The sequence below is a fragment of the Python bivittatus genome, unplaced genomic scaffold, assembly GCF_059951505.1.
Source record: "Python bivittatus isolate LINGU-HERP-01145 unplaced genomic scaffold, Pbiv_v1 ctg000670_np1212, whole genome shotgun sequence".
NCBI lineage: Eukaryota > Metazoa > Chordata > Lepidosauria > Squamata > Pythonidae > Python > Python bivittatus.
The window spans coordinates 864,141-891,074 of NW_028277094.1; the positions used below are offsets into that span (position 1 = coordinate 864,141).

At 40.9% G+C, this 26,934-nt stretch overlaps 1 protein-coding gene across 6 annotated transcripts in view; it reads right to left on the reverse strand.

Annotated features, from left to right (window-relative positions):
• The window catches only part of HDX (highly divergent homeobox), a 43,484-nt gene extending 19,710 nt beyond the window's left edge, over positions 1 to 23,774 (reverse strand). The window contains exons 1-5 of one of the 6 annotated variants that reach the window (XR_015798064.1): positions 23,530 to 23,774; positions 16,201 to 16,347; positions 10,120 to 11,232; positions 8,468 to 8,521; positions 890 to 1,036 (exon numbers count right to left, since the gene is read on the reverse strand). Coding sequence is in view for 5 of the 6 variants with exons in the window: in XM_088151502.1 (XP_088007628.1) it covers positions 890 to 1,036; positions 8,468 to 8,521; positions 10,120 to 11,232; positions 16,201 to 16,347 (1,461 nt within the window). In the remaining variant the exon portion in view is untranslated. The other 5 variants (XM_088151502.1, XM_007425223.4, XM_088151503.1 and 2 more) reach the window with 5 other exon arrangements.
• Between the last annotated feature and the right edge of the window lie 3,160 nt (positions 23,775 to 26,934).

Here is a 26,934-nt window from a genome sequence, read left to right on the forward strand (position 1 = left end):
ACTCATTCCCTTTCAGCTATGAACCTCACAGGTCAAGATGGTATCAGTATGGGTGGACAGTCATATATGCCATCCTAAGGTGTTTGGCGGAAGGGTAAGATAAAAATGTCAAAATTAATCATAGTTAGCATTTAAAGAGAAATCTGACATTGTTCAAAGCCCTCCTACAAATACTGTCAACAGTCTTTACAATATCCCAATAAAGTAAGTTAGTATAATTATATTGCCGATGAGCACCTAAATCTAAAAGAATAGCAGTTAGCTTACTTAGTGAACTAGTAACTGAGTGGAAATTTCAATGTTCGAGGGAACAACTCATATTCTCAAGAATTCTCAGCCTCTCCTCACCTCACCACTGAGCATAAAATGTACCAAATTAGTATATGGTATCCTCAACTCCCCAGGTTTTCAAGCAGAGTTTGCCAAGTCTGCAAATTGGGAAGATGAATTGACTGAAGATGCCAGGCGTTATACTTGGGACTCCACACATGGAAAGCATCGCTCCTGTCATTTCCCGCCCCCCCCCTTTGCAAGGTCAAAAGAAAAGAAGACCAAACAAAGCTTCCTTCTACCCCATGAAGAACAGAAAAGCAACTGTTACTCCTTTTCAGCTTTCAAGAATGCCCCTCCCTTTAAAAAAGCTGATATAAATCCCAGTACAACTGGAGTATCAGACATCTAACACATAGTACTGATCAATAAATGTCTCACCTAAGGCATTTTAGCTATAAATAGTCAGGAAACAGAGCACTTCCTAATGTGACCATTCATTGTATAACATCTGCAATCTACAGTATTTCAGTCTAACTCCTGCAATTCAAAAAGAAAACTTTTGTCAAGGCTATTTTGCTTTCTACAAACAGAAATGAAAGGAACAGAAGTTTCTTACCCTCACTATTTCACAGTCAACATTTAACTCTGCCGCAACTGCTTCGATTTTCTCTCTGCAAACCGATCCAAGACTGGTCATACCTTTATCCCAATATTTCTTAAGGGTAGCTAAATCTCGGTCACTGAATTGTGTACGGTCCTGTAACTGTAAAACAAGCACATATTCTTTTTTTTCCCCCCCCTTAATGAAGGGTGAAAAATCAGACAAGGGCAGACAATGAAAATGAAGGGCTTCTCTTAGATATTCCAAAGTCAAACATCAAGTTCTACTATTAATTACACAGTCCGATCAAAATGCTTGCTTTATTTATACCTTGGTTAAACAAATTACTCTAAACAAATACGATGAGGTGTAAATGGAGCCTGGTTACAAATTAGCACAAGCTGACTCCCTTGGGCCGAATTAAAATGGCTGCATTTAGCTGCAAAATTTTGCAATTTTCTTTTACCTTACAAAACAGAACGCACAGCTGTTTGGAAGAGGTGAAAGGAAGGGGTTGTGCATGCATAAGCATGCAGAGATTGCTAAACGCAGCTTACTAAGAGCATGGAAGCCTGGAAAAAAGAACATAGCCACGTTCCAGAAGGATGCCATGGTCAAATTCAAATTTATTTTATGACAGTCAACGGTCAGCAAGGTAAAAAAGAAAAATTCAGAAGCAATAATTGAATACAACATATACAGTATGGCAGTGATATAGAAAAAATTAAGACTTAATTTTCCATTTTTAGAAAAAAGTCCATAAAGGCATTCCAGTCTTTTGTAGGTGAAATGATGATTTCTGGATTTGATGATTGAAAAAGGATTGAATAAGGAGCTGAAGGGAGTTTTGTAATACTTAAGAGGGAGGAGGGACAATGAATTTGTTGAAAAGAAGGTCAGAAGTTGCTTATTTTTTCTGATTTTTGTTTCTTTAATTATCTTTTTTTTCTTTCTTTTACCGCCTGTCTTTCTTTCTTTGGTTTATATATTTTCCTAGTGGTCTTTTATTTATGTAAAAACTCTTAATAAAAATATTAAAAAATTAAGAGTTAAAAACAGAGAAAGAGACATTGGATAAATTGCAAATTGTAAAACAATTTAAAACTTAAGATAAAATAGAAGCAAAATAAACATTCAGTTAAAAAAATAAATAGAAGAATTCATAATATCATCACTCCAAGATTAGGGCATCTTACAGGAATTGCTGCAGGTAAAAACTTAGAAACCCTACTGGTGGTGGTAGACTTCTGATCTGCAAGTAGGATTAACTATATCAAAAGTTTCTCAGAAGTCCAGAGGAACTAACATGATTTTCTCCTAATACTTTAACTTCAGTCTGAAACTCAGAAGAGAATAAAACTGGCTGAACCACCAAGTTGAAGAGCTGGACAGAGAAGCCAACAGCCTCCTGCACTTCCATGTCTCCCTAATGGCAAAGGAAGTACGTCAGATAGGTCACTGAGCAAAGAAAAACTGCTTTAGTCCAAACCAAGTATGCCCTTCAAAAATTTGTTCTCCTTGAGCCAAATGCCAGAGCTTGGAAATGACCAAGAGAAGACAGGGACAGTGTGCTTCCAATTCTCATCAAAGCAAGTTGCTTACTTGCAGCTCTACACAATACTGAAAGCATTGTCCTCTTTGTGTTGTAATACTAGGTGCAGGGGAATCAGAGCACCTGCTGTAAGTAATCATTCATGGCATCCAAAGAGCCATTTCAATATCAAACCTAGGTCAAAAGAACAGAGTTCCCTTCTCTTGTTTTCTTTTTGCTCTACAAAAAATTGGTTGGCTACAGCTGAAGAATGAAGAAACATGAGCATGAAGAAATTGAAAGGGGGTGCAATTCTGGAAAATAATAGTTTGATGAACCACATCCCAACTGTGTGGTTCCCCACAATTGAGAATTACTGCCTGTGCTTTCTGCTGCCACGGTTGTCCCTGCAACGTTCAATTAACTAAAGTCTCTTAAACATCACTGAGTAATCCAGAGAGACAGGGTAATGTGAGTTGCGGCTTAAGTTATCACAGTCAAGCAAACAAATAAACAAATCCTCAAACTGAAAATTTCACACTGCCCTTTAAAATGTGGCTATTTACTACGTATCAATCGTGTTATCCACATTCTGAAGCACAGGTTGTCAAATCAGTTTTCTGGCAAACAGCTTCTATTAATTCACTATAAAAGTCCCCCTTGGGCTAAGTACAGGGAGTCCTCAAGTTACAACGGCAACGGGAACTGGAATTTCTGTCGCTAAGTAATGCAGTCATAAAGTGCGATGTCACGTGATGACATTGCTTAGCGACGGCAATCCCTGCAGTCCCTGTTGTCAGCCTTAAGTGAGGATCATGGGTCGTTAAGCGAGCGCCTCCTTGCAACTTCCTGATGGCTTCCAACAACCAAAGTCAGTGGGGAAACCAGCATGAAGCTGCAAGACCCAGGCAGCTGGCAAGCAGGCTGGCAGGCAGGTAAGTGGCTGCTGCCAAGCAGAGAGAAGCGAGGGGGTGCAAGGGTGGCTGGGGAGGTACAGCGCGAGTGGCAGAGCTTGGGGTGGATGCTGCCAGGTGGGAGAGGGTGTGTGAGGGTGTGCAAGTGGCGGGGAGACATGGCATGAATGCAGTGGGGCTTGGGGTGGCTGCTGCCAGTGGGGAGGGTGCACAAGGGTGTGCGAGTGGCGGGGGCCAGTGCAAGCACAGCAAACCTCAGGGATGATGCACAGGTGGGAGAGATTTTCCTGAGCAACTTGCAACCTTCCCTGCCGGCTTTCCCATTGACTTTGCTTGTGGGAAGCTGGCAGGGAAGGTTGTAAATTGCGATCATGTGAGCATAGGATGTTGCAACCATCCTAAGTACAAGCTGGTTGCCTGAATTGTGATCACGTGACCGTGGAGGTGCTGGGATGGCTGAAACTTTGAGGACGGGTCGTAACCACCACTCGTTCAGTGCCACTGCAACTTCAAACGGTCACTGAACGAGTGGTCATTAACCGAGGAATACCTGTAGAGGTTGCCTCCCAATCATGAACAAGATTATACATGTCTGTCATGTGTGAAGGTCAATATTTGTTTTGTTTCATCACTAGGAAAGTGTCTTCTACAAGGGGTGCTGCCTCTTCTGTGACTTCATACCTTCAGAAGTGAGCATAAAGAATCCCTCCTCCAAGTGGCTTATGGCTACAGCATAGGCTTTGTAGTGCTATTTCTACCCAAAACATCTATACAGTCTCCGAATTCAGTGAAGGTGGTCCCAGCATGAAGAGAAAGATGTTACATATTATCATTACTCTGGGCACTCTTTAGCCTATCTCTTCTTCTATCTTCCTTCAGCTAATTAAAATAGTTTAAACCTTGTATTTGAGTTTCAAACTTTACTATTCATAATATTTGAGACAAATTATTGTATCAGTGATGAAGGGATCTCTCTCTCTATGGCTGAAATATACTGTACAGGCAATCCTCGCTTACCAACCACAATTGGGACTGGCAACTCCATTACTAAACGCCGTAAGCGCTAAGCAAAACTTCACGTGACCGCACCAGACTTACGAACTCACTTCTGCTTCTGTCATTAAGCAAATCACCATGGTCATTAAGCACAACTTGCAATTTCATTTCTGCATTCTCCATTAATTCTGCTGGTTGGAAACCAATTGTGAAGCATGCAAATGGCAATCACATGACTGTGGGATGCTGCGATGGTCATAAATGCATGCCAGTTGCAAAGCACCCAAATGGTGATCATGTGATGGCGGAATGCTGCAATGGTTGTAAATGCAAGAATTGGTTTGCAAGAATTGGTTGCAAATCGATTTTTTTCAATCGTTGTAACTTTGAATGGTCGCTAAATGAGGCAGTCAGTAAGTGAGGACTGCCTGTAGTTCATACAACATTAAGCCAAGAATTTTAAACCATGATTTGTTGACTAAGCCAAAGTTGCTTGGTTTGAATGTAATAGTAAACTCCAAAGTACTGAATCTAGCTTAGTGTTGTGGGTGAATCAGGCCCGTGTCTCAACCAGTTCTTTTACTGGATGGTTATAGAACTGGTTTTATATAAATCAATTTAAATGTCGTATTATTGTGCTTGTATCTACAGAAGCATAAAAATGAGCTTCTTTCTAAGCAACTTTCAATAAGGGCTCCTACGTAGACTCTCATCTAACTCCTAGTTAAGCACCATTCACCTGCAAATATGTGGGTCCTCTGAAAAGGATAATAAAACATAGCTTGAGTGTCTCAAAGAGCAACCGATAATATATGTAGTTTTGTTAGTGAACAGATCAATATACAGATGGATTAAAAGAGCAACATGTGAAGATCTGAAAACGGTGGTCAATTCCAATCCATTTTAAAAGGCCCACAGCCTAACTTGAGATCATTCAAAGTTGTGTTCACACAAATCGGCAAATTCTCTATGGGGCTTTGTTACCCATCAAAAATTTCTTTTCCTGATCTATTAACTAAATGATGGTAAATCCTTTCATAATGCCCAAGGAAGTTTTACCAGTGAAATTGTATTTCTACCTGTAATCGCAAGATTAACAACCTAAATGCTTTGAAACAAATTAATCCAAATTCCCTTGTAGATTGTTCCCCTTGCTGTTTTGCCAGTACATGGTCCTTTTAAAGGGAAGGGAGTGGGGAATGTTAAATAGTTAGTTGTCTCATGAACAGAATTCTTTTTCAAAGGGGACATTTTTGGAGAGACATGATGAGTTTATAGTGGAAATATATAGATTTTATATAAATCCATTTTATATAAAAGTTTATATAAAAGTTTTATATAAAATTTTATATAAATTTTATATAAAAATCCAGCCTCAGATTTTTCATCCTCTTGGTCTTTCCTTCTTCTTTTTAGTAATGTTTTTAATTAAGGTTTCATGTATTTATATATTTTATGTTTTTAATGTTTGTTGTGAATCGCCCAGAGTCCCCCCATTGGGGGGAGATGGGCAGTTGAAAAAATGAAATAAATAAATAAATAAATAAATATAATGTGGTTTGCTTAGTTTTAGCTTAACATGTTGTATGAATCTATTAATGGTGACTTACTCAACCTACAATGTCTTCCAGCAAGTGGGGAACCCAGACAAAATTACTGAAGTTTTCACAGCTCAGGAACGGCAGTTTCATTGTACAGAAGACTTTTATTTTCTGTATTAGCAATGGTTTAATTTTTAACTTCTGTGTTATTGCTTTGTTTAACCTCAACTCCTGCCTTTCCTCAATAGCTAAAGTTCTGAGAACTCACATCTCCTATTCTCACTCCTAGCAATCCTGCAACCCTGACAGGTAGGTTGGGCTGAGAAATGGCGACTATCTAAAAGGCTTTATCATATCTAAAAGTAGACCTAGTTTCCAGTCCTAGTCCAAGAGTTGAAGTCTTTCGGCTTAGCACCACCAAATAGCAAACAAATATCTGAGAAGGTGGCAGGCAGGCACAGAAAACCTGAAACCTGCCCCAGACAGACTGGCACCAGTTTAAGAATGTGTCTCTGAACTGTGTTTTTGACACAGCAGATAGACCCATATAACTGTTTGGGAACCTCAAGACAATGTGATTATGGAAGCATTAATACTAAGCTTTACATCATTTTAAGTGCAAGAGAGCATGGGTAGACAATATTTTTGGGATACTTGTCACAGCTATTGAAAGGATTATGAATTCAGACTATATCTAGACACGTGGACACTGAGCACAGAGTATATTGTTTGGGGTGGCACTGGGGTGGCAAACATTGTCAAAAGCACCTATTTTTTTGACAAAATGGCTGTAACTTGGTGAGGCCTGCCTATTCACAAAACAGCTGCAGCCAGGGTAATAATTTACCAAAAAACACCCATTTACCCCTCTGGTGTACAAGAAATGGATAGTGAGGATTCTGGTTTTTTAAAACTTTTTATAACATGGTACCTAAGGATCAGCCACTGAACCTGACAGGCAATAAATGATATGTAAATAATTTCTGCAATTCACGAGCAATAGATGCAGTGTTGTCCAGCAACCTAGATAACTTAATAAAAGGCTCAGGAAATTATGATGTCTGTGCCCACATAACTAAATGAAGTATCTGAGAAATGAGAATACAAGGTCTTGGGACAGAGAAGAGAAGGCTTCATACTTCACTTGTGAGCTTCCCAGAAGCGACTGCCTAAAGTTGGTTCAAAACCCAATGATTACTTGAATCTTTGATCTTTACACAAGGATCCTTAGAATATTAAAAACAGGATTATCACACTCTACCATGCTCTGCCCCCAACAATGAAAAATGAAAATTTAGCTTTGTTCACACAAATATTTTGATTGTATTGACAAGAACTGGATGGATTAGTATGCTGTAATCCAACTCAACCATAGACAAAATGATGTTAGAGAAAAGCTCACCCCTTTATTAGTGGGCATCTATATTTATTATGGATCCATTTACATACCATGGTTTAAAGTGTTAAAAAACTTTGCTCTGGATCAATTTTCAGTATGAGTCATTTAAAAATGGCACCCAAGATTATTCTGGTCACAAAACCAACTCAGCTAGTACTTTATTATCCTAACATAACTGGAGACATTGACAAATTACATTCTTCCTTTTTGCAAAACTCATTTGAATATAATTTCCCTGTGCAAATGGAGATTATATAAAAGTCTAGAAATTGGTACCATTTGTTAGATTACAGCTTCTGCAAACAGGTTTAAAATGGCCTTGAACGCATTTGTAATTGCATAGATTCAGGCTATTTAACATCCCCACAAATTAATAGTAAGATAGTTAACCAACAACACTAAAAGAGGATTCTATGCACTACTTTTCTCTAGGATAGATTTAGGGTTATTGCAGAACTAAAAGATTCACAGCTTTCTGTTGTACTTTCTTTTTGCTCCGTGCCTGACAGCCCTGACTCCATTTGCTTGAAATTAAACAAATGGGAAAGAAAAAGAGGAGCAAAACTATTTAGAAGCAGACAGAATTTAAGTTGAGAGTTTTTAATAGTTGGTTGAAATGGACTATAAATTGAGAATATGAAGGTTTTACTTTGAGGGCCAACAATTAAAGCTGTCTTCATTAATCTTGGGATCAGCAATGCTCATCTTTTAAAAGATTTATTCTGTGTTTCCAAGAGGGCTGCCATGTTATTTTAACCCTCTCCAGGTTTTCCAGTTGCTCTTAATAATACCACTTCATTAGTACAATTATTCACCAGCAGATTTTACTTTTCAGTTTTTATTATGATGATGCCATTACTGAAACACAACAATGAAAACCATTAATTGATATAATTAGCCTTAATATTAAACTGATGCATAACAATCAATGGACAGGATTTTAGGATAATCACAATGCATAGAGAATAATAACTTTAATTGACTACTGCCTGCATTGATAGTAATCCATCAAAAAACTTACAGGGCTCCAAATTAAAAACAACTCAAATCAGAATTATTACATGCAACATTCCTTGGAAAATAATGAATACTTCTCATTGTTGGCTAAAATTTATTATGAATTACTCAGAGCTGTGCAGTATATAAATATACATAATAAATAAACACACAAGCTAAATCTGCAGTTGGTCCAGTTTCACAAGATTTACTTACTGCTCTTTTCCTGGAACACCCAGTAATCCAAGGCACAGTAAGGTTTCCTGAAATCTGTGGAAAGTAAAAAATTACCACAAAGGCATATTTGCATGGCTGCATGGACAGATGAAAGCAATACGTAATTATTTGAAGAGCAGACTTAAATGTAAAAACTGTTCTGGAATGCATTATTTTAAGATGAACATAAACCATTCCTTTCTCTAAAGAACCTGATCCAGATAGAATTAAATCATCATTTATTGGATCTGGAATATGCCCCTGGCTCTGAACTCAGCTAAGTTTTTTTTTAAAAAAAAAAAAATTCTTCAACCTGTTTAAATGTTTCTCTAAACAGACTATGAAGCCAAGATGCAATCAAAACTACCATTTCCAAATTCAGCTGTCATCAGAATTGTATTAAAGGAATAAAATATCTGAAAAGCCAACAACGTAAGAGGAAAAGGGGGAAAATGGGCATCTATAAAGAAACGTATAAAGGGGAAAAAACAGAAAACCCCTTATTCCCTGAGGCACCCAGCTAAGAAAGAATGCTGGGAATGGTTGTGGAGACCTTAATTAAATATTTGGGGTTTTGAGCTTACTTTTGAGTGAGTAAAACTTGTTATGAAAGAATACTAAATTATTCATGTTCTAAAAAATGAATAGGCAGAAAATCTTCAAGCCTGCTGTGGTCCTGCTAATGCCAAACTATTACTGCCACACAGAAATATGCGTAGTTTCTGTTTCAGATTTGTGTCTTATCCTCTCATATGTCTTTAACTGTACCTGATTTTCTTATGTGTACCACCTCTTTCTTATATTCTTTCAAAATTTATAATAATAAAATATTTAAAAAGTTCAGTTTGGTCTTTATATTTTAAATTCAGGATTCAAAAATGAGACTTTCCACAAAGAGCAAGGTTGTTATTGATCTTAATTTCACAAAATAGGATAGGAAATATAGCTTTTAAAAGACCTAGTTTTCAGAATCATAGTCATGTAACTTTGGGAAACAGGCTAAAATCTCTTCTCCTTACTAGCTATGGAATCTAAGTCTGAGTGAGGTATCTACTCTCGGAAGGAGGGCAGAAATCTGTATGGGAGAGCTTCTTTGAGTCTCATGTGCAAAACTGTTCATGCCAAGAAAATACACAGTCTGACTCTGTCTTGTTATGGCAACTTCTCCAACCTGGTGTCTTCTATACATATTGGGGCTACAATTTTGAGAATTCCCAGCCAAGAAGATTGCTTACAAGAATTTGGGAGAAGAATTTATTTCAGCAGGGGAAACTAAGAAAAATGGGGTGGTTTTGTATATAAATCCAATTTTCCAACCTATATTGATATTCGGTGACAAACAAGGTAGATATATAGGAGTGGAAATTATTTGGAATGCTGTAAAGATTATGACGGTGGCTGTCTATGCACCTAATAACAACAAATCTACTTTTCTTTAATGAACTAATGAATAAACAAATGGAGATGGTTATACTTTTATTGTATTCAAAAATTATAATGGCAAATAAATAAATAAAACAAAAAGATGGCTTACAACATAGCAACTCACTGCATAGTAGTTTACTAGCTAGAGTGCTTGATTTACAATTTAAAAAACGAAGGTTACATGTTTCAAAGCCTAGGCCTTGGAACTTAGGAAGAAAAGCAATTACCTGATAATTATTTTGGTTTTGAGATAGCCTTAGTTGATTGGATGCTGCAAAATGAGAAGAAATATTACTTCTTGATGGGTAAGAACTGCTATATAGTGTACTGGATGTGCTATGCAACGAAGTCCGTGGAGGCAAGCGGTAGTCTCTATTATGATACAGGATATTGTCATGCAAGTTCCTTGCATTCAGCATGTGTGAACTGCAACTGACACTTCTGCCTGACCCAGAAAAACCTGATCCTGCATTCTCAACTCTGAGGGATGCACCACTTAACCTAGAGTAATTCTGTATCTGGGCACCCATTGACGCCAACTCTTCCTCTCTAGCATATTCGTCGTCCACATCCCCAGTTTCCATTGCAATAGACAGGCAACTGCCTTCTCCTGAAGATGCCAGGGACTTCTCTCGGCTTCCTCCCAGGGACTGATCGGTCACAGCCAAAGAAAAAACCTCTCGGATTTCCAAATTGTGGGTACTGCAGGCAGGATCTCTGATGTTCGACCTCTGTCCAGATGGCACGGATGAAGCGAGGATGGGGTGCTCCGGCTTCTGCAACCTTTGGCACCCCACCTGGTCCATTTTGTAGGGCCGGTGACACAACACGGGCTTTTGAGGTAACACCAATTCCGCCGTCTGAACCGAAGAACCACCGTAGCTTTTCTTCGTGTGATTGTAAATAGAATTTCCTGAATTCAGCACGCTTGTCTGCCTCGAGAGGATAATAGTTTTCTCTCCCAGGAAAAGCGAAGCATTTTTACAATGGGGTGCTTGCCGGGTCACAGCAATGTGCTGCCGCTGGAAATCAGGATCACTTTTCCCAGCCGGCCTTGAAAGAGAATTCTTATGCATGTCGCTCATCAAGGAGTTAGTCTGTTTACTGGATACCAGTCTGCCAGATGAAGTCGCTGGATTATATATACCAGTTACTATGACGTCATTATTCGAGGATGTCCACGATGACTGCTGGCTCTGGGAACGGGCTATGCTAACCACGTTTTGAACGGCCACTTCTGGAGGCATAGCCAGAGTGCTGGTGGCAGTTGTTGACGGGCTTCCTCCAGAATCCACCACGTTTTTACTGCTCATCTTCCTTCTTTTGTTGCCAACCCACGTCTGCAAACAAAAAGGAATCAGTAAGCTAAGAATCTAGTTTAAATTCAGGTCAGAATTCACACAAGAGCTCGTGCCATACAGAGGCTAAACAGATGGCCTGATTGAAATGCATAAGTGACCTGTATCTCTACCATTAATTCTCAGCTAGCTTTCTAGGTGGTGTTTATGCATTCCATGCCTCAGCTATAAACTAGTTGCCAAGCAGCAATAATATTTTCTCTTTTTACCTTCTCCTTCTAAGAAGTGGAAGAAGTTGCTAATATTTTTGTGCAATAAAGGCCTTTTGTTCTCCAGACATTCACCTGACTCGTGGGTAGTGCTGGGATTTTTTTAAAAAAAAATTTAACTGTACTTTTTATAGCTCGCTCTATCTATCTATCTATCTATCTATCTATCTATCTATCTATCTATCTATCTATCTATCTATCTATCAAATTTGTCTCCACCCATCTTGTTGAAATGACTCTGGGTGGTTTACAAAACGGTTAAAATCAATTAAAATTACAATATACAATACACAATCTTAACTATCTTAAATCTTAAATTTGCTTTGCAGGCATCATTTATTTATATGGTTTAAAACACATATAGACTTCGGTCTTAAGGGGTGCACAGTGACAACAAAGACATGCAATGTAATAATACAATAAGGTGGTATTATATTATTGTTATATTATTATTTTCATGACAAGAGCAATAACCATTTGTCTATCATTACCAACAATGGTAATTATACAATCTTAGAAGACTTTTTGAAACAGGCTTGTTTTAACAAACTTTCTGAAGACCACGAGCGTTGGAGCCACCTTTTGCCTTGGGGGGGGGGACAAGTGTTCTACAGGAAGTCTTCTACACAAAAATGCCCAATATTGTGCTCCTTCCCATCACATTTCACAATTGGTGGGGGCTTTCAGCAAGCATTTACTCTCTAGAGCACAACCCATCTGGAAAAGGGGGTCTTGTGGATAATCAGGCCCTAAACCATATATGTTTATCTCACCTATCTCTACAAATTGAAACTTTGCTTAAAGTTCTGAGAAAACAATAAAATTGAAAATTTCAACACCTGACTCACCTATATGGGAATGAAAGACAGTTAAGTAAGTAATGCTCTGCTTTGATTAGTTTGATGCAGTGATTAAGGCACCAGGCTAGAAACCAGGAGACTTTGAGTTCTAGTCCTGCTACAGGCACAAAGCCAGCTGAGTAACCTTGGGCCAGTTGCCCTCTCTCAGCCCTAGCAAGGAGGAGGCCAGGGCAAACCACTTCTGAAATCTTGCCAAGAAAATTGCAGGGACTAGTCCAGGCAGTCGCCAGGAGTCGACACTGACTCAAAGGCATCCTTAATGCAAAATAATACTTTGATTAGGAACCTGCCCATTTGAGAAGTTATAATATCAAGGATTGTTTTATGCCATCCTTTTGCAGTGCCTGGAGGCTGTAAGGGTCTGGATGGGGAGCAACAGGCTTCAGCTGAGTGGCTGTGGGTTAATGGCTCCTCTGGGACTTTGTCATCTTTGGTGCTGGATGGGGCAGCACTGCCCCAAACAGACCCAGTGCGTAATCTGGGGGTCCTCCTGGACTCATGGCTCCTGCTCGAAGAGCAGGTGGCAGCCGTGGCCAGGAGTGCCTTTGCACAACTTTGGGTTGTACATCAGTTATGCCCTTTCCTGGATCAGGATGCCTTTCGAACGGTCACTCATGCCCATGTTATCTCCCATATAGACTACTGCAATGCACTCTACATAGGGCTACCCTTGAAGAGTATCCAGAAGCTACAGCTGGTCCAGAATGCAGCTGCGTGGGCTATTTTTGGAGCCCCAAGAAGGACCCATGTAGCACCGTTGCTCCGCGAACTGCATTGGGTACCAGTTTGCTTCCAGGTCCAATTCAAGGTGTTGGTTATCACCTTTAAAGCCCTACATGGCATGGGACCAGGTTACCTAAGGGACTGCCTCTTCCCCGTGACTTCAACGCGTCGCACCTGATCATGCAGAGAGGGCATGCTTTGGACCCCCTCGGTAAAAGAGGTCCAATTAGCAGGGTCCAGAAGGCGGGTGTTCTTGGCCGTGGTCCCCGCCCTTTGGAATATCCTGCCCCCAGAGTTGAGATTGGCCCCTTCACTCCTGGCCTTCCAGAGGAGTTTGAAGACCTGACTCTGCCGCTTGGCCTGGGGTGAGGAGGGAAGACACCAAGCGTGGGGATGGCTAGTCCCTTAGAAGCCTTTCGTCTGCTGCTTTGGAAACCATCAACTTCTTGGATTTTTTCTTTTTTGGTAATGCTTTGTATAGTTTTTATGTTCTCTGTAATTTTATATATATTTATTGTTCTAATGGATCATGTGAGCTGCCCAGAGTCTCCCATTTGGGGGAGATGGGTGGAGATAAATCTAATAAATAAATAAATATTTAACTTTATATTAAATATCATAATTATATTATTTTAGAAACTGGAAGAAAAATAATCTCTACAGAGACATCAGTTGCACTAACTTCCTTAAATTTCAGCTGTTTTATATCTAGAAATGTCATTCAAAACTATTTATTTTATGATTTCTTTACATAAAATGTTCATTAGCCAGTTTTACATTACTGAGTACCTTATATTGTTCTAAAAATGCAGGTCATTGTTAAAATTTATTAAGTATATAAATGTCAGTGGCAATTGTCGGCATGATATAATTCATGAAGATAATGTTAATTTTTTACAAAGCAACGCATATTACAACTGTAGCTCAATTAATGATTGCATATAAGTTTTAAATTTCTTTTGCGATGGGGGAGTGGAAATTTTATTTACTGTAGGATTTATTTTGCACATATTAAGAGACACGTGTAGCCTTTCCTCAGAAATATACAGTTCTGATATGAAGACTTTCTTTTCTATATACCATAGGATGCTCATGAAAAGTGATTCTTACAATGTTGCAACATTTGAGGATCCACTCTGCAAAAGCATTTCTAGCCATAACATAAGGTTATTGGTTTAAAAGGTAAAACCAAAAATAAGCAAAGGAAAACTTGAAACCCCCACCCCCAGACCTAGCAAACACAGGAAAGGAGCCTTAATAGTACTGTAACAAACTCTATGTGTGGTTAGTAAGGAATAACTAATGTATTAAGCATGATTCTGAGAATATGCTACAATTAAGAAGAAGACATGTCCATGGCTGTGGGAGAGAACTGACTGAGAGTGCCATGAAATATATAGAGGAGTTCTGGAGGGACAGGGGAAAAGCCCACCAAATCAAATCAAATCAAACCAAACTTTATCATCATCATAGACCAATGTAAAAAAAAATATTTGGAAAGAGCAAAGGCAGAGGGGGAAGACCTTTTGTTCTGGTCCTCAGAGCACCAAGAAGTCACCTGGTTCAGTTCAGTGACAAATGTTTTTTGGTGGAAATCAATCCTGATTCCTAAGCCTTCCTTTTGGCCAAAAGGTATCCCTAAAAAGGTGCCAGTAGTGATGGAGTCACCACAATGCTGCTCTGCTATGACAGCCCTCAGCTGCCATTTAAAGAAAAGAAGATCAGCTGTTGAAAGATGACCTGAGGCCACAAGAAACAAACTAAGAAAAAATAATACATAATATAAAACATAATATTTTCTAGGCAACTGGCTAACAGGCACTTATAATTTTTCTTCACAGTCCACAGAACAGATAGAGAAAACCCAGGAACTAAAGTGTCAATTAACATGTAAGAACTGTAAAATTCTTCTGCCAAATACGTATGATCAAAAAAAAGCAAAGCATGAGGTGATCCCAATCTTATTATACATCCTGCCTTGCTCACAGAATTTAATGAGGATGTACAAGGATTTTTTTTTCTTTTCCCATTGTTTTTTATACCCTGTAAACCAAAAAAAGAAAAAGAAAAAAACAGATAAAACAGAGGGAAAGATGAGATAATTACACAGTCTCTTTTTATTATTAGTTTAGAAGACTTCTATCTAGAAATACTTTACTTTTCTTTATTATAGATTTTCTGGTGAGACTTCATTGTCACACAAACATTTTCTCAAGATATTTGGTCCCTCCTTGCACAGATAAGTGATACCAAATGAAGTCCGCTATTCACTGAGTATGCCAAACAGAAAGTCACTGTATTCTGGCCATACTATCAGACTCAAACTTTCATTTTTTTTTTAAACCAGGCATCATTTAGGCTACATTTCATCCATCTGATGCCCTTCAGATGTGTTGAGACCAGCCAGCTTTGTTGCCAACTGTAAGGATGCCATCTCAAACTACAAAACCCTTCTTATCCAAATCACATCAAGAATCACAAAGTTCTAATTCTAAAATTTTCCTCTCTGTCCTTCTTCCTGGCCTTAGAAAAGAGAAACAGACAAGTTTTGTGACAAAGAACACTCTCTGAAAGCAATTGCAATACCCCAGATTATTATGCTTGCCAGCTGAATTTCAGCCACTGTTAAAAGAATAACTCAATTAAATCATAACATTTAACTAGGCTTGGCGCACCCAATTGCCTAAATGAGCAAGGCATTTCTCACTCATTTTGCAAAGGCAAACAAAATTTTGCCACCAAGCATCCATTCAACTGGAAACTAGTAGGTTTGTTACGAAGCCAATTATAACAATCCTACTTGCCTAATATAAGTGTTTACTAATACAGTTTGCTGCATTTGTGTTTTAAACGTACTGTGCAGTTGTACATCTACGATAATATAAGTTCCTTCCTTCCTTCCCAAGTTACAATACACAGAATGGATCTTATGCGTTTCATACCACCTGCTTAAAAAACAAGAATCAATGATCCGTGCTGGAAATTTGACAGCAAAGGTAGAAAAGTCAGGTTTTCAACAAAAACTTCTAAACACACATTATATTGAAGCATAAAGCTACTGATTTCTTAACAGCTCCATGCCCTGTAGATAGGTAAGCAAACACTTGCGTCTGTTAGATTGTTATGTACATTTGAGCATGGAACACCTCAGTACTTACCCTGACTACACTGAAGTCCAGCTTAGTTTCTTGTGCACACTGTAATATGAGCTGAAAGCAATTTTTACTCTGATTTGTCATTCCATTTTCATAGTAACGCTGCAATATCCTCTGTTGTTCTGCAGTAAATACAGAACGCAGATTCATCTAAAAATAAAAGAAGATACTCTGAAAATAGGAATAATTTAATACTTACAGGGTTTTAAAAGAAAACAAGCTCCCATTTATCTAAAGAAATAGAAAACTACAGTAGACTGAGTCTAATTTATTCTGGTTCCTCTGTGGATATTCTTAAATATAGTTTGCGAACACTCCAAACGAAATGAAGCAATAACTGTTTACATCCAGGAATTAGTGTAGCTGAACACAAACAGAACTCCAATACTATTAAAATAATTAAAAGGTTTGTTTACAAGAGAAAAAACAGGCTTTGTCTCTTCTCAGTAATACTCAAAAACAAGAAATGGGACACTAGGTGAAGCTATAGACGGGGAGATCTTGGTTCTCTATAGTTTCCAGAGACACAATTGACAGAGAGAAGTGGAACCTACTTCATTCTTCCCTGACATACACCTCTTTCATTGCCCCTGAAGAATGCTGCGCAGGCTGAGACTAATGTGACCTGAAGTCCCAGATATCTGGAAAGTTGCAAGTTGGAGAAGACTGGTATTGTGGCCATATATCACTGAACTCAAAGCACTTATTTTCATTGGAAGAAGGTAGAAACATACAATAGAAGGAAACTTTCTAAGAAGGCAATTACTGTAGATCCTTGGTCTATCAGGAAAAGGGATAGAGATAGCAACTTGACAGCAATATTTTGCCACGGATAATGCAGAATGAATGAATGAATGAATGTGTGCATAAGTGTGTGCATATGTATGTATGTGTCTAGCGTGTGTCTATCTATCTGTATCTATATCTATATATCTAGCAACTACATTTTAGCCTAGCATACTGTATAGACTCACCATGCACTTAATTGTGGTTCAGTGTGTCATGCGAATGTAGAAAAATAGGTTGGGTAAATCATGGTATATAGACAAACACAAATAATATATCCCTTTAAAGAGAGATTTATTTTAAATTAAATAATGGCTGACATGAAAAGTTTATAGAATTTACCAATACATAAGCAAATAAAGAGGATTTTTTTTTATACTGAGAGTTCACCTATTTTCAAAATAAACTGGGAAGGGGAAAGAGACCAGTAGCCTAAACTGATGAAGACCCAGGTGCTAAACAATTATATAATTTTGGGGTTTTGCCATAGCTTGTTGTGTAAAACCAGTTAGTCTAGTTTGTAAACAATACTTGAGACTTTAGCATGAACTGAGCCAGCTATGGTTTGTCCAGTAACTTATAATTAAGCCCATCATAGCTTGGAGTGATGAGTTTATCCAACCCATGGCAAAATGTGACTTGTTACATCATATATAGGTTTTACCATTGTAACCTTTTCATGATTCATGTTATATTAAATAGATTCTTTCAAGCAAATATATTTTTCTTTAAAGTTGTCACTGATTTTGGCTAAGAAATACTTCAATTTTGTCAGATATTCAATAGGACTTGGGCCACACCACGAGTTACTTCAGGAACAATATGGACACTGCCACCTTAGCAGTTGCTTCCCCTGTTTTCTGGGTTACGTGCTCACTCCCCTAATAATGAAGAGGTGAGCAAGCTGCTAATCCATATTTGTAAGTCAAGATGTAAGTTGTTCCTCTTGACAACCCTTCATCAATATATTGGGATTATTAATCAGGATCTCAAAGTTACTTATTGATTCCATACTTTAAACAGAGAAACATCAAGTCTGATTGGAAAGTCAATAACTGAAATGAAGCAAACAGTAATGAAAAAGACTTCCAATATAGTCAGTGAACAAAGAAATGGTAAAAACACTTCTGATAAAGGCATTCCAAGATTGCTAGTTAGCTTTTATTTCTAGTACGTGATGTATGCTATAATTCATCAAAGTAGACATTACCCAAAAATTACACTGAAACCCAATGTTTTTATGCTGAGTGACAACAAACAACAATCCTTATAATCATTAACTTATTTTAAAATGAACTTTCTCACATAAGATGTACCCATAACAGATCATAAAGGTATTTTGTGCACTTTTCTATTTCAGAAAGTTGACTGGATCATCTAAATGACTTATACCCATGTCAGCTGAACTCTTTATATCACTGCACAAGCAGCTTCTAGTACATATAAACTTAATGGCACTATAAATCTCTTTATCTTTAAGGTGCCACAAGATGTGCATTATGTATACTATGAAAAATGCAATTATACCTGTGTTCTTCTCTAGCTCTATTATGAAGGAAACCATATGCTCAGTTCCAGAAAATGCTTAAATTGGCTAGAACAACTCTGAGGATTTTCTTCCTTATTATGATGCCAGAAACAAGTACTGACACTTCAGTGCAAGTGCCCCTCTAAAACAAAAGCTTGGATTTAATTGAAAAACCATATAAACATACAACCACTTGTAATTTTCATGCCATGAAACAACAAATAAATAGAGCATTCTACTACTATAGCCACATACCAAACCACAGGATGAATAGCTCTAGGGTGGAGTAGGTACGCTTCTCGTACTAATGCCATAAAGGACAATCCAAGGAAGACACAAATAGTCAACGCAATGCAGCCAATCAGAACCACTCATGGTCATACTGTATTTTGAGAAATACACATTTTGTTCCTTGCTGGCAAGTTGCAAAGAAGGTACAAATACTAGTTCTGGAACAGTAAGTGATTCCATATATCTGTCCCCAGAAATTTCTATAAGCTAACTTTTAATGGAAGACTGCCACCTAAAGTCAATAGAAATTGATGCTGGCCATACCATGCTTTCCCCATAAACATATTACTCTACTGTCTGCATTTATTTGGGGAAGACATGAACAGAAAAACAATGAGGAAAATTATATCAAACTAAGTAACTGGTATAAGCCTACATAGTAAGTTCAGGATATGAAAGCTAACAGAAAAAATGCTGCTTGCAACCAACATGGTTAAGTTCCAGGTATGAACCCTTCTACAAGTCTATTATTAGTCTATTACCCACTTTTGAATTCTTCAGTAAATTGGACAAATCTGTTAGTTGGTCCCATATTGTACCCCAAACTAGGTAGACAGAAAGATAGCAAGCAAATAAATTGGGACCATATATACACCCCACAACCACCATTTTAGGAAGAAGACTGCATTCCTAGTGACCATTAACAGTTAAAACTAATGCAAAATTAAAACAATGTAAACAACAAAATAGGAACAAGACTATTTTTAAAACAAAAATAGTAAAAGTAGAGAGACAGTGGATACAAATATAAATAAATTTCCTACTTCACAGTTCCTGAAGCTTCACAGATCAGATGTGGCCACTTTTTTTCTTGTTTCTACCATTGCAAGAGTCTGTCTATCAGATCTTATAGTGCAGAATTTCTCAACCTTGGTAACTTGAAGATGTGTGGACTTCAATTTCCAGAATTCTGGGAATTGAAGTCCACACATCTTCAAGTTACCAAGGTTGAGAAACACTGTTATAGTGTGTTTAGGCTAACATGGGGTAAGCAGTTTCTAAAATATCTGGACCTAAGCCCATTACAGATTTAAAAATCAGAACCAATGCTCTAAATGGTGTCTTGAAAGAAACAAATAATCAGTATAGCCCTACCTGTGGGCATGCACGAATATTCTCACTGCTGCATTTTGGACCAAGTGCAATTTCTATAGACTCCCTGAATACAGCACATTATCATAATAAAATTTAGAGGGAAGAAGAGGTTTACCATGACCACATGTGATCCCATCAGTAACAGATACAGTTGCTATACCAATTTAAGGTGAGCAAAGGCTCTTAACTGCCACCTGAACCTCCTGGTGCAAAGCTGTTTTCTGAAACTTCCCTAAACTGTGAACCTACTGTACTACACCACCCAAAATAGGTTGCATCTTTATTTCAGAGTCTCTCAGCCCTCTTACCACGGAGGAACTGTTAAAATAATTTTCAGGTGTCAGGGCACCTCTGCATAAAAAAATTGTATCTATAGCTCATGATATGAAGTTTTCTGGGGTTGTATTGTCGAAGGCTTTCACGGCCGGCATACGATGGCTGGTGTGGGTCTTCCGGGCTATGTGGCCGTGTTCTGGAAGTTTTGTTTCCTAACGTTTCGCCAGCACCTGGCGAATACCCACAAAAGGGTCACATCACCCTGGGCACAGAGATAACTGCTCCTGTCTGTGCTCCTGCACTCTGAAGATGCTGGTCACAGGTGCTGGCGAAACGTTAGGAAACAAAACTTCCAGAACACGGCCACACAGCCCGGAAGACCCACACCAGCCATTTTCTGGGTTTTTTTATTTTCCAACCACAATCTCTTGCAGAACCCCAGGTTCTGTAGAACCCCAGCTGAGAAAGACAACCAGCCTTTTTTCTAGTTAGAAGGACTTTTGTTTTGACTGAATTAAATTTCAATTTACTACCATTCATTCACTCTATTATTGTGCCAAATACTGATTCGGAACAACAACTACCTTAGTAGAGAAAAGAGAAACAAAGTCATTAATTATTTGCAATATTATAATATGCCAGCCAGTTTGGTGTAGTGCCCAGAAAGCAGGAGACTTTGAGTTCTAGTCCTGCTTTAGGTACGAAAGCCAGCTGGGTGAATTTGGTCCAGTCCCTCTCTCTCAGCCCAACCCACCTTACTGGGTTGTTGTTGTAGGGAAAATAGGAGGCAGGAGCATCAGATATGTTCGCCACCTTGAATTATATATAAAAAAGGTAGGATAAAAATCTAATAATAACACCCTGCTTGGAATTGCCTATTATCCTCAGATGCTACGTTAATAATTCTCGGGTCCTTGGTTAGGACTTAAATGATTACATTTTCACCAGTCTTTGACTGTGAATCTAATTGTAGATTACCCATACAATAATAATAATGAAAGTACCATTCCCAATTATCTCTTTTGGTATTTTAAATAGATGTTGAACAATATGGAAGACTGAGCTCTGAAGAATAAAGCATGCAAACATAAAAAGGGCTGAATTTGAAACCCACCCACCCCCAGCTTCAGAAACCAATCTCTAAATATGGATTAGAGACACTTCAAAATGGTCTCTCCCAAACCAAAATGTCAGGAGGCCAGGAAGGATATAAGGCTTGATAGTAGTGAATGTGGCTGAGAGATTTATTAGAGCCAACAGGAATGTATTCCCCCATACAGCTGCCAGCTCCCAGAGAGACCAAAGCAATCTTAGGCCTGAAGCCAGATTAAAATTAGACTAGATAAATTACATAACAGATTTCACAACTTCAAAGCACTTTATATATAACCACATAAGCGACCCATCACGATTACCCCCATATTGCAGATCCTGGGTGAGTCCTGTACCGAAGCCACATCTCACTCCCTGAAGTCACTAAGCCACACGGTAATTCAAAGCACGAGCCTATGGGACCTCAGCTTCAGCTAGATTAATACGGCAGCAAGAGTTCATTGTTCTTTCCCTGAACTGAAAGACTTACGTTAACTCTCGGCATGTTTCTGGACACGATTCAAACAGTTAGCATCAATGAATCCACAAAAGGCCCAGGGGCAGAATATCTGCTTGTGGACCTGCTCCTTCACCAAGAGCATAACTGCCCTGTTCCGCTGTTTTCACAGACAGGCGACGAGGCTTCTTGTGATGGGACACCTCGCCCTGGTATATTCCACCAAGCTCACCTGCCACTCAGGCTTCTGCATTTGGGGCACCACGTTAAAACCATTTTATTCTCACAGATACCTCTTGGCCTAACTGCTGCAAACTTTCATGTTGGACAGGGACCGATTTTTTTAAGCTCCTGACGATCAGCCGTGACTTACCCTGGACACATGTGTTGAAGATGCAGTATATTAACCATATGAAAACTTACAATTTCCTTACCACACTGTGCTGATCAATCCACTACAATTCTCATTTCAGACTGTGAACGAACCCTAAAGATACATCCGTCCAGTCAACAATACACAGGGTCTATTTCATACGTTCCCCAGCGGGAAATGCAAACTGACCCTCACATTTAAATTAAATTAAGCTGAACTCTGCTGTTTTCTGAAATACCACAACCCTCCAATGCGGCCAACCACATATCGGTTGCTAACGTTGTAGGAGAAGTCTAGTATGGAATAGCACATTCTCACTACAGGAGGTATTTATTACTCAATCGCTCGATTCCTAGAGAGAGAAAACCAGTTAGTAGCCTAGGTGCAAATTTTGACACATATTCACCGGCAGCAGCTCTGTTTGCATAATGCACGAATTCAGCGTTTTTCAACCTGGGCAACTTTCAGAGGGGTGGACTTCAACTCCCAGAATCCCCAGCCAGCATTCTGGGAGTTGAAGTCCGCCCCTCTGGAAGTTGCCAAGGTCGAGAAACGCTGCTCCAATCCATGGCTTATCCAACCACGTCGGACCGACTGAAATCGCCTGCCCGGGCTCGCACCACACCACGCACTCACTACACAGAAAAGCCTTTGATCGGGTTCACGCGCTGAGCCACGAAACGGAACGATCTTTTTATGACCGCGTGTCATCGTGGGAGCAGCGCCTGTGCAGAGACCCCAAAGAAGTTTGAAAGAACTTGCAAAAACACAGCAACCTATTTCGATATTATTTGGCGGATGAACTTCAGGCGAATGACTCGCCAACTGTTAAAAAGCAAGAAAAAGCAACCTCGCTGCTTTTCCCCTCACAGTTCTCCCCCTCATTCTTTGAGGAGATAACGTAAGATGCTTTTCCGACCACTTCTAAAAAGAATCGGCCGTCCACGCGAAAAACAAGCGTCCGACCGACTCCAGGGGCATTTTGGACCTCGCCGGCCACCTTCTCCACCGCCCTTTGCCCAAATCGACTTTACGTACGAGGGCGCACGTTCAAAAAGACGAAGGCACGTAAGGTGAGGGCAGGCTGGCGACGGGGCGGCCTTCTGCGCAGGCGCAGTCTCCCTCGCGCTCCAGCCGACCGCTCCGGCGTCTCTTGCCGCAGATCGAGCGAGGCGCATGCGCGTCCCGAGTTCTGCTCCGCGAGCTCCAGCCTGAAGCCCCGAAACTCGTTGATTATTTCTTTTTTTTCCTCTCCTTCTCCCCCTTCCCGGCCCAGCCGTAAACCGAGGAGGGGTCGTTCTTCCAGTCCCTCCCCCGGCAGAGCCTGGCGGGAAGGCCGCCGCCAAGCCCCCTCCCCCACCGCCGCCCCTCCCCCCTCCGGGGCCGCGCGCCCTCCTCCTCCCTCCCCCAGCCCACCCTCTCCGCCGAACCCACCGTGCTCTGTGGGGCAGGCGGGGCTGCTACAGGGGGCCCCAGGGCTCCGAATTCAGCCGGTTTCGGCTGGGTCGGTCCCGGCGTCACACAATGAAATCAGCGCCTCCGATCATTAATTCTCATCATGATCGTGACGTCACCGTAGACAGCGGCCAATCGCCGCTCGAGATCAGCGCCGGCCGGGACAGTCTCTGCCCCCGCCTCTCAACCTCGGGGGGGAGAGACTCTTGCGAGGAACAGCCCCGGCTTGGAAGGCGGGCGCGTGGAGAGCCGAGGAGGGAGCGCGGCGGGAGGGGGGCGCGCGCGAGGGAGCGGGCGGGGAGGAACAGCGGCGGCGGCAGCCTCGGCGGCGGGGCGATTCTTGGCAGGCAGGCAGCAGCAGCAGCAGCCGCCAGCCTGGCCGAGGGAGGGAGGGAGGGAGGGAGGGAGGGGTGGTGGGTTCCGGGAACGGCGGCGCGGGGCTCGAGACAGCCAGGCTTCCCTGGGATTTGCAGGGGAGGGCGGTGGGGGAGGGGCGGCGCTCCATCCCGCCTTTTCGCTTCCCCGCAGGCGTGGTGGGGTGGGGGTGGGGGTCTCCCGGGGGGGCTTCCCACCTGTTTCCGTTGGAAGGCCTGCGGGGGGGCGGTCGCGGGGCTTCTTTCCGAAGGAAGGCAGGAGAGCTGCCGTGCAGGGGCTTCGCAGCTGGGGAGGGTCCGGGGGGGTCGCCTGCCCCGCGGTGGGCCCCCAAGACCAGCCCGGGAGCGGCTTCCCCGGCGGGCCCGCGGCAAGGAACGACCCTCCGCGCTTCGAGAACGGCAGCCCCCGGCCCGCCCGGTGCAGCGGCGGAGCTGGGCTCGTGCGGGAGGGGCGGGGCGGGGGGAGCCGGCCGGGCCCCTTCGCCCCGCAGCGGTCCGCGGTGGGCGGCCGGAGGGCTGCGACTCGGGGCGCTCCGCAGAGCTGCGGCGGGCGCGTCCCCCGGATTAGCCTCGCAGCGGGCGCCGGGGGCTGCGAGGCGCTCCGGTCGGCGTGCAGTTGTTGCCCGTCCAGCTCGGCGTGGGCGGCCGGAGGGCCAGAACCGGGGGCAGAAGACGTCGTTCCCAGGATTAGCGTTGCTGTGGGGTCCCTGGGGTCCCTGAGCTTGGCTCTTTCCTTGCAAACGTTTCGGTACCCGGCGAGTGCACTGAAGAGGTTACCCAGCCGGGAACGAAACCTTTGCAAGGAAAGAGCCAAGCTCAGGGACCCCAGGGACTCCACAGTGCCACCCTGAGCTACACAGATTCGCCTCTATTGATTAACGTTGCTGTTCCACAGATGCTCAAGGCAGGTTGCGGGAACCTCGGGGTTCTCTGAGCTTGGTGGTTTCCTGCAAACCTTTCGTCCCCCCGCCAGGCAACCTCTCAGAGCAAGCCCCACTCCACTCCAGCGCTGAAGATGTTACCTCGCGGGGTCACGAAAGGTTTGCAGGAAACCACCAAGCTCAGAGAGTCCCAAGGACTCCACAGTCCAACCCTGAGCTACACATGTTCACCTCTGCTGGTGCAAGTACCTTACCAGTTAGCAGTTGGCCTTAAAACTCCATCCTGTTTGGTGAGATCGGTTGAAACCTTTTGCTGTACACAGGGATCAGGGCAATAACCATCATAAGGACCACAACTTTGTGCCTTCGAGTCAGTCTTGGTTCCTGGCGACTGTCTGGATCAGCATATGCCCTATTTTACTTCATAGTCTTCCTCCTATCACGGTTGGGTTGCTCTAATTTGCCCTCCCAATAAGATCTGGAGGATCAGCTGCATTGGAGTCCACTGGAGTTGGGCCACGAATGGATTCAAATAAATAAATATGAAATTGGGAGTAGGGGTTCCTTTCCTAATCCTAGCGGTGTATTTAAGTGCTTTTATCCCAACTTTTATACAAGGATCTTGCCTCGAGGAGATGAAATAAAACCCACATGCATTTACATAAATCTAAAATGTAGGCAAGTAATGGAATTAGAAATAGGCGGGAATGAAGTAGGCAAACTTCAAATTAAAATATTATTTTTAATATGTTCCTCAGATTTATATCCGATACCCATCACCTATAGTAACGTGTGAGGATTTTTTCCCCCAACAAATAAATTATGCAGTAATTAAAAACTCGTGAGACGCAAAAAAAAAAAAAGATTTTTAAATAATTATACTTACTCGTAAGAAAAATTGTTTTGTGTTTAGGCACACTTTTCTGTATGTGGAATGAATTGGAATTGTATCAATGGCACGCCTAATAATTTCTTTAGGTTCTTTTTTTAAACCCATCCATTTCTATCCCCAAAGGCATTTAAAGTGCCTCTGAACATAATAAAGGCAGAATGCCATAAAACATACCTAAATGAATTAAATAAAAAAGCAATAATATCTAAAATGCACTCAGTTGCTCATGAAATGCAGTGTGCAGAACTAACAAGTTGGCCAAAAATCAAGGTGAACTTAAGGGGAAAAGAAAAATGCAGAATGCATTGTTCCCTGAATGTGCACTCAAAAGTAAATTTAGGGATCTTATAGCATCTATTTTTTAAAAAATAAATAGCACAGAGCTGAGAGAGCATTTCCTTTTGTCTGTCATTACTGTAATTCTAACCCATGAGGCAAGTCCAGCTGCAAAAAATGGTTTAAATATTTAATAGCGTTTGGTTTAAGAGAAGATAAAAAGTACTCGGCACCTTAACCACAAATAATTATTTCATTCAGCCCATGAAGCTAAATCCTTGAGTATTTTTCATGCATCTCCAATTCCGACATGTAGAAATTTCAACCTGAGTCATTGAAGAATGTGAGATTCGTACATTGCAGATGGGACTTTTCCCACAATGTGTGTTACCTGAAAATATTTTAAGGTAATGATTCAGAAAGATTTTTTATTATTTTGAGTTCTCAGTGGAGTTCTGTGTAGCTTTAAAACCATGCAAGTTCTTTGCCTAACAAAATTAGGTCATTTTACATGATCTAGCACAGGAATGCAGTCTTTAGGAAATGGGGTCAAGGTCTTCTCCATCAAGATCAAAAGTCAGAAGACAGCTTTTCTTTCTTCAAGATTCACTAAAACAAGGGAGAATTCAAATGTGCATACTCTCTCATTGGGAATATAATATACGAATTAGTCTTCAGATAGAACTTACCAAGCAAGAAAATTGCTAAAATAGCTTGAGCTTAATATCTCAAACTCATAACTGCAAGTATTTCTTGCCTGCGAGCATCCTCTGAACGCTTGCATGGATGCATATACGTACCTTGCAGGTGATACTGTTCTGTTTGATGCTGTAAAAAGGAACAGTCACAACCATTTCAAATGTTCATGTGAACTAGAGGTTAACAGTCTACATCTCTGAGAAACGTGAAAAGTAAATTTTATTCAGAGGACTGGCATGATCAATACAGTGGCATGAAGAAT